At 42.3% G+C, this 7,944-nt stretch overlaps 1 protein-coding gene across 2 annotated transcripts in view; it reads right to left on the bottom strand.

Annotated features, from left to right (window-relative positions):
* Positions 1-86: 86 nt before the first annotated feature.
* Positions 87-7,944, bottom strand: part of TMEM219 (transmembrane protein 219) — a 17,233-nt gene continuing 9,375 nt past the window's right edge. For both annotated transcript variants that reach the window (XM_006148199.3, XM_027771732.1), the window contains 3 exons: positions 3,646-3,875; positions 1,678-1,841; positions 87-186 (listed from right to left, as the gene is read on the bottom strand). In XM_006148199.3, coding sequence (XP_006148261.1) covers positions 1,710-1,841; positions 3,646-3,875 — 362 coding nt within the window. In that variant the 3' untranslated portion in view covers positions 87-186; positions 1,678-1,709. The remainder of the gene's footprint in view (positions 187-1,677; positions 1,842-3,645; positions 3,876-7,944) is intronic.

Below are 7,944 nucleotides of genomic sequence, written 5' to 3'. Positions count from 1 at the left end.
ACAAAGAAAGTCCCTTGAGCCTCTTAAGCTTGTTGACCCTAAAATTCTCACCTTGGTTCAAACCCCAATAAACACCTTAGGCAACGCTGGGCAAAAAAAAACCTCTTTATTTCCCCACATGCCAGCTCTTTGCTTTTGTAACATCTCTTCCAACTCAGAATCAAGGCCCAAGAAGTTGATTCACACCTGGAGAGAAGGAAAATTTTAAAAACACGACAGGTCAGAGGGATCTTCTGTGAATCTCTGGGATGGGCACAGAAGTGAAACGAATAGAAGATATGGCAACTAGAAACAGGTATTGGCCTCTAATTCCAGTTGGAGTGGGTTCAGGACCCAGGTCTGCTAAGGGCCAGAAAGCCTTCCTTTTTTAATCCAAGGCTGAGAAGGCCCCTCATTTCCTGTCCAAGTAGGCTGGGGCCCTGAGGCTCAGCCATAAGCAAAATAGGCAAAGTTAACCTTGAGCTTCCAGTTCCTCTGGCTGGAGCAGTTTGGGCCTAAGCTGTTTCCACTTCTCCCACAATAATTTCCTAGGGCCCAGCAACCAGCCAAAGCTGACAGTTTAAAGGCTAGATGCTCCACAGATGGCTCACAAATGATGTGAGGGAACCCCCCCCCAAACTGAGTGAAGATTTTGTGCAGAAATATTTTCCTTTAAAGAGCTGACATAGGAACGAGTTAGCCAATCTGTCTCCCACCACGGCTACCTTTGTGAAAGCTCTTGTTAACAGAATCAACTTTTTCTAAATGCAATGATGACCAAATGGAAGAGAGAAAAATGCACGTAAAGTGCTCAGTATGTGCCCAGTAAATGGGCATCATCAGTTAGATTCTTTTGAGCTATTCAAGTTGAAATTTATAAAATCTGTATCATAAAACTGGCTATCAGGATTTCAGGACAAAGGCAAGACAAACATGATTCATGTTCAGGACGAATCATGAAACTTGAACCCACTTAACATGTTGCTAAAAAACTTGGATGTGACACTCTGCTATGCATAAATTTTTAAAGAAGTCAGTAACAAAAGACTAAGTATGATTCCATCTATATAAAGTTGAAAAATAAGGGGGCTGCACAGTGGTGCTGCAGTAAAACACAATGCTCTGTGAGGCTGACCCACACGGGACGGTTCTGTGTTTGTTTCCGGAGGCCTCCCTGAGTACACGTGTTCATGATCTGGAGCTGGCTGAGACTAGGACTAGATGCTGATGTCAGGACCCTGTTGGGGATGCCATCTCTTTCACTCATGGAAGAAATAAACTCAAGAAATAAAAGGTAAAAGCAAACTCTACTCTTTAGGGTTGCACATTTGGTGATAAATTATAAAGTAGGATAGTAGCTACTGGGAGAGGAAGGACATTGTCAGGAAGGAAGGGACCAAGGGCGGCCGAGTTACTGGTAGATCCCCTTTATAATAATTTGATTTTACTATTATGTTTTTTGGATTTTTTTACACAAAGTGTTGGATATTTCATAGTAAAAAAAGCAAAAATGCTAAGAAAAATATTGAATCCTGATGTTCCCAGTCCGTATGGGGATGGCTGTGGTTGAACAGGCTTCTTAGGGATTTAGAAGCAGCAGTATTTGAGAGTGGATTTCAAGGACCTGCCCTACCCCAGTTACAATGGCCACCCCCATCCCATCCCCTGTTTCTACAGGACCAGAGCAAAGAATCTCACCTGAGTACAAGGCAGGAACTAGGCCAGTGCCCTCAGAGCCGGGTCCTAGACCAGTGGGACTCCCGACGTGGGTGGAAGCACACAGCAGTGACACAGCAAAGGCCACAGACAAGCAGGAAGGAGCTCAAGACCAGCAGTCTGGAGCCACACAGAGCCAGCTCTTCCTGGGGGTGGGTATAGGGAGGAAAAGGGGAATGATGGACAGAGGGAAGTACAGAATCTTCCTATGGGAAGACATCTCACCCCCTGCTATAAAGAGAAGCCCTCATGAGAGCTCTCCACATCTAGGACCCACTCCTGGGAAAACGATTTTTACACAAGTTGACAATTGTTTCAATGGTGTACAAACTGATTCCTTGCCCAGCCGTCCGCCTGGACATAATGACTTCGTGAGATATAAAGTCTGCTATTATCCACATTTTAAAGGTGTATAAGCAGTATCAGGTCCAGAAACCAAGTCTTCTCAGATTCTAAGCTCCCAGGTTATGCTTCTTATAGGGTCTTTTCAAATGTGAGGGAAAGAATTAGCCTAATTAATCTCCCTCTTCCAGGCCACCAGTCTCCACCCAGTACCAGCAGAGTTTCTCTTCTCCTTAAAACCCCGTGGTATCACCCACAGCCTTCAATGTCAAGTCATAGTATCCTAGCCTGACATTTGCAGGGCCTCAGGATCAGGCCCTTGTAGTCTCTCCTGCCTCTTCTCCTAGGGCATTCCTAAGCCTCTCAAAGGCTGAACCCTTCAATCTCCAGGCCTGTGCTCATGCCAGGGTTTTGCTTGAAATGGATCTCCCCTTTCCTAAACGCCCCCCACTACACTCCCTGCCAAAATCTTCCTCATTTTCTTTTTCATTTTTTTCTTTTTAAAAAATAACTACTTAATTTTATTTATTATCATTATTATTATTATTATTTTAATTTGACCACAGAGAAGAAAAGTGAGAAAGCAAGTTACTAGGTTGACTCGAATCACAGCCAGTAGTCCAGAGCCCTAACCACCATGCCACCTGCTGGCCCCTTCTTCATTCTCTTGACAGGGCCAGCAAGTGGCGTGGTGGTTAGGGGCACTGGACTCCCACATGGCTGATCACAGTTCGAGTCCTGGACCTGGTGGGTTGCGCTTTCTCACCTTTCCTCTCTCTCTCTTACTCGCTCTGTCCCTCTCTGGTCAAATTTAAATAATTAAATAAATAAAGTTAAATAAAATAATTCTTAAAAAAAAGTTTCTCTCTAAAAAAATAATAAAATAAAATAAAAATAAAATTCGGTTTAAAAACAAAAAGAATCATCTTGACAGGCAGACAGCATCTAGACTCTGCTACAGAACTAATCGTGTGGCCCTCGGCAATTCACTACCTGTTTCCTCATCTGTAAAATGGGATAATAACACCTGCCTCAAAAGGCTGTTTTAAGATCAAATGAGATAATGAACCTGAAAGTGCTTTGTACATTATAAACTATTGTACACAAATCTCTTTCTTAAATACCACCTTCTCTGTGAAGCATTCTCCATAAATGTTCAAGTTGGGGTTAATTGTTCCTTACTCTGTTTGTATAATGCTCTGCTTACAACTCAATGACAGCAATTAGTCCATTCTGCCTCTTACTATAGATTCTGAATTTCTTTGAGGTAGAGATCATGTTTAATTCTATTTAAAAACAATAGCAAACAGTAAGAGCTGTCATTTACCAAATCTCTATTATGTACTAGGCACTGTGCTGAGCATTTTACAGTTGTTCTCATTTGATCCTTATTTGTTGGAATTAAAAAGATGCTATGTTTTCTGTCTTTTAGATGAGGAAACAGGCTCAGAGAGGTCCCAATGGTTGCTTTAGGTCACACAGCCTCCAGGGCAGGGTTATACAGCCTGTGCTCTTTTTACTGCTAGGTAAACTGGGCATCCAAGAACTTTCAACACAGAATTCAGTGTGGCAGTCTATGCAACCTGATAACTGACTTGAGGCTCTTACCGAGGTGAGCAGCTTGGTAAGTACAAGACCTTCGTGGCTCCAGACCCTGACACACTCCTCACCCATCTTGGGGCTCAGGGTAACATTTCCTGCTCCCTCCTCCAAGCAGGATATGGGCGGCTGGCTGGAAGGCAGTATTCCTGGAACAGTACTAAAATATAGGCAGGTTCCTGGGGTCCTATCTGTGGTCGCCTTGGCTGTGATAAGAACGAACTGTTCTGCAGAAGATCCTGTAAGAGGCACAAAAGAGGAGATGGAAGAAAATGAGAGGTGAGAGGGAGCCATCCATCTCCAGGTGTTCGGGCATTGGTTGTTCTCTATAACGTACCCCACATACCATCATTTATATTATTGAGAAATGAAAATAACTATGTCAATATGAACACAAATGAACTTAAATTAGCATACAATCAATATAGACATGCCAATCCTTCCAAGGTTGCAGTGAAATGAGTAGATAATACATCGCCAATGTCAGTTTGTGTAAATGAGTTCATCCTTTTTTTTTCTTGAGTTTTTTTTTTTTTTTTAATTTATTGATTTCTTCCACAAGTGAGAATGACAAAGCTAAAGAGAGCATCCCCAACAGGGTCTCAATGCCACAATCCACCCAAAGCTTCAGCCAGCCCCAGACCATGGACACATAAATGCTTAGGTATTAAGGCAGGTCTCTGGATAAGAACTCAGAACCTTGCCATATAGGTCAATTTTGCACACATGGGATTTCAGCGACATAGCCATTACACTAACTGCTGGTCCCCAGTTCATCCTTTTTAAGAAAGTTTTCCACTAGGTACACAAATCTGTTCAAGTTCTGGACCTGGTGGCTTTAAACTCACACTAGGCATGTGTACGTGTGTACCCAAAATCCTGAGAGGAGAATGGAGGAGAAGGGATTGTGGCGCGGCCATCCCTCACGGAGGCCGATTTCTTACTTTCTGTCTCTCCGGCGAGCATATGTGCGCCATAGCAAAAATCTCTCTCTGAAAAAAAAAAAAAAAAAAAGAGGTTCAGATCCTATTTTAAATTAGCAGGGTAGGGTCGGTGGGTGGCATGGTAGTGAATGGTGTTGCACTCCCACATGGCTGACCATGGTTTGAGTCCTGGACCTGATGGCTTGCTTTCTTACTTTCCCTATCTCTCTCACTCTGTCCCTCTCTGGTCAGATTAAAATAAATAAATAAATAAAATAACTTAAAAAAATTAGCAGGGAAAGGATGGCTTATTTGGTAAATGGCCTTGGGACAATTTCCATGTGAAAAAAAATATAGTTAGACTGTCATCTCATACTATACAGTCCAGATGTCTTAAAGGACTATATAAACAAACCAAAAACAAAATAGAATAACAACAAAAAAGTATAAAAAATATAGAATAATATTTTCTAATTTTAAAGGGAAGAAGACTTTTCTTTCAAAGACATAAAACCTGGGACCAACAGGTGGCATGGTGGTTAAGGTGATGGACACTCCCACATGGCCGACCATGGTTCAAGTCCTGGATCTGGCAGCTTGCTTTCTCACTTCTTCTCTCTCTCTCTGTACTTGGTTCTAGGTCCAGACCTGGCAGCTTGCTTCCTCACTTTCCCTTTCACTCTCTCTGTCTTTCTCTGTTCAAATTAAAAAATAATAACAAATGGAATTAAATAAATTAATTAATTTAAAAAAAAGAAAAAGACACGAAACCTGGGACCAGCACTTAGCATAATGGCTATGTCTGGACTCCCATGTAGTCGACCATGGTTCAAGTCCCGGACCTGGTGGCTTAAACTCATACTGGGTGCATGTGCGTGCATGCCCAAGATCCCGAGAGGAGAATGGAGGAAAAGGGATTGCGGTGTGGCTATCCCCCCCAGGGGTGATTTCTCTCTTTCTGTCTTTCTGTCTTTCTCTGTCTTTCTGGTGAGTGCATGCACCCTATAACAAAAACCTCTACCAAAAACCCACAAAAAAAAAAAAAAAAAAAAGACAAAATCTAAAAGCCTTAATAAAGAATAAGAGCAGTAAGTCTAACCACATGAAAATTAAAGACTTCTGGGGACTGGCAGATGGTGTGGTGGTTAAGGGCGCTGGACTCCCACATGGCCAACCACGGTTCGAATCCCGGACCTGGAGGCTTGCTTTCTCACTTTCTCTCTCTCTGGTCAAATTAAAATAAATAAAGAATTAAATAAAGTTAAATAAAAATAATTCTTTAAAATAAAATTGAAGACTTCTGGAGCCAGCAGGTGGCACAGTGGTTAAAGCACTGGACTCCTACATGGCCAACCACAGTCGAAATAGAAATCCTGAACCTGGTAGTTTGAAAATCATGCTGTGTGTGTATGTGTGTGTGTGTGTGTGTGTGTGTGTGTATGTATCCAAAATCCCAGGCTCCCAGGAGGAGAATGGAGAAGAGATTGAGATGTGGTCATTCCCCCTGAGGAGTGATTTCTCACTTTCCCTCTCTCTGTCTCTCCATCAAGTACAAACATCTTATGGCTAAAACTTAAAAAAAAAAAAAAAAAATTAAAGACTCCTATACAATGAAACAATTTAAGAAAACAAATAACAGATAAGTTGAAAATAGCTATAATCATTTACTAGCAAAAAGGCTTATTATCTAGAATAAAGATCTACAAATTACCAAGAAAATGACAATTTAGGAGAAAAACGAGCAGTGGATTATTTTAGTACTGAGGAGGAAAAAAAATGAGCAATAAACCCATAAGAAGAGGCTCAACCTCACTAACAATCAGGAGAAAGTCCGTTAGAACAATCAGGTAATTGCTTTACCCATTAAACTGATAAAAATTAAAAAGATTGTAGGCCAATCTGTGGCCTAGTGGTTAAGGGGCCCTGATTCCACATGGCCCACCACATGGTTGAAATCCCGGCCCCAGTGGCTTGAAAAACATGCTAAGCATTTATGTGCCCCAAATCTCTACAGGATAGAGAAATGGAAGAGAAGGGGTTGCAGTGTGACCATGCCCCACTCCCTGTGTCTCTGTCTGTCCCTCACTGGCAAGCATGTATGCCCTCTGGCAAACTTTTAAAAAGCATTTTTTAAAAGATTGGTATTAAAAAGAATTGTCGAGAGCCAGCAGGCAGCATAGGTTAAGGTGGCTGGATCCCATATGGCCACCTCTCACTATCTCTGTCTCTGGCAAGTGCACACACCCTATGGCAAAACCTTAAAAAAAGAGAAAAAAAGATAATATGGTGGGGGTCACCTATGATTATTACATCACCCATGCACAGTTATTTTGGACCTCCTATGTAGCAGGCATGGGGAAGTGGCTCACAGTCTAGAAAGGATAGATTTCAGTGTGTGAAACAGGACACAAGATATAGTGTGGGTACCCCAAAGTCCACAAAAAATAGGGATGGTGAAGGCAGGTTTTTCCAAGAATACAGTGCTTGAGGAATGCTTGGGGTGTTCTAGCCAAAGGGAACAGCATATGCACAGGCATGTGGTTAGGAACAATGGCATGCTGGGAAACTCTAGGCATTCGTTTTGGCTGGTGCAGGGGAAGGAATGTTGACTAGTAATGAGAGATGGGTCTGAAAAAAGGAGGTAGAAACCCATTGAGGGTCTTGTGTTCCAAGCCAAGGGAGTTGGACTTTACCTAGTACGTTAAGCAAATACAAAGATTTTAATCAGGAAAGTAGTAGAATTTTGTTGTTGTTGTCATTCTTTTTTAAAAGCTCATACTTTTTTTCTTTTTTTCTAAGAGATATTTTTGCTATAGGGCATGTATGCTTGCCAGAGAGAGAGAAAGCAAGAAATCACCACCCAGGGAGAACAGCCATGATACAATCCCTTCTCCATTCTCCTCTCGGGATCTTGGGAAAGCACACACATGCCCCCGGCATTGAGTTTTAAGCTGCCAGGTCTGGGACTTGAACCACAGTTAACTATGTGCGAATCCAGCAACGTAACCATTATGCCATCTGCTGATCCCCAAAAGATTGTACTCTTGGCTGACTGCCTAGGAGGAATGCATCCAGATACACGGAGATGAGTTTGGAAGTGGATACAATAAAGAGATGACAAGAAAAACTGATGCAAGACAGTGGAGTAACCTGAGAAAGATGTTAGAAATGTGGAATTGACAAGATTTGGTGAGTCATTTGATCTAGGGGATACAGAAGAAAGAGAAGATCCTTGGGTCCAGTAGGTGGCATGGTGGTTAAGGGCGCTGGACTCCAACATGGCCGACTGCAGTTCGAGTCCCAGATCTGGCGGCCTGGTTTCTCACTTTCTTTCTTTCTCTCTCTCTCTCTCTCTCTCTTTCTCTGTCTCTCTCTCTCTCTCTCT

Source organism: Tupaia chinensis, unplaced genomic scaffold, assembly GCF_000334495.1.
Source record: "Tupaia chinensis unplaced genomic scaffold, TupChi_1.0 Scaffold000231_1, whole genome shotgun sequence".
In the NCBI taxonomy this organism is placed as follows: domain Eukaryota; kingdom Metazoa; phylum Chordata; class Mammalia; order Scandentia; family Tupaiidae; genus Tupaia; species Tupaia belangeri.
This window is presented reverse-complemented; position numbering and strand designations above follow the sequence as displayed.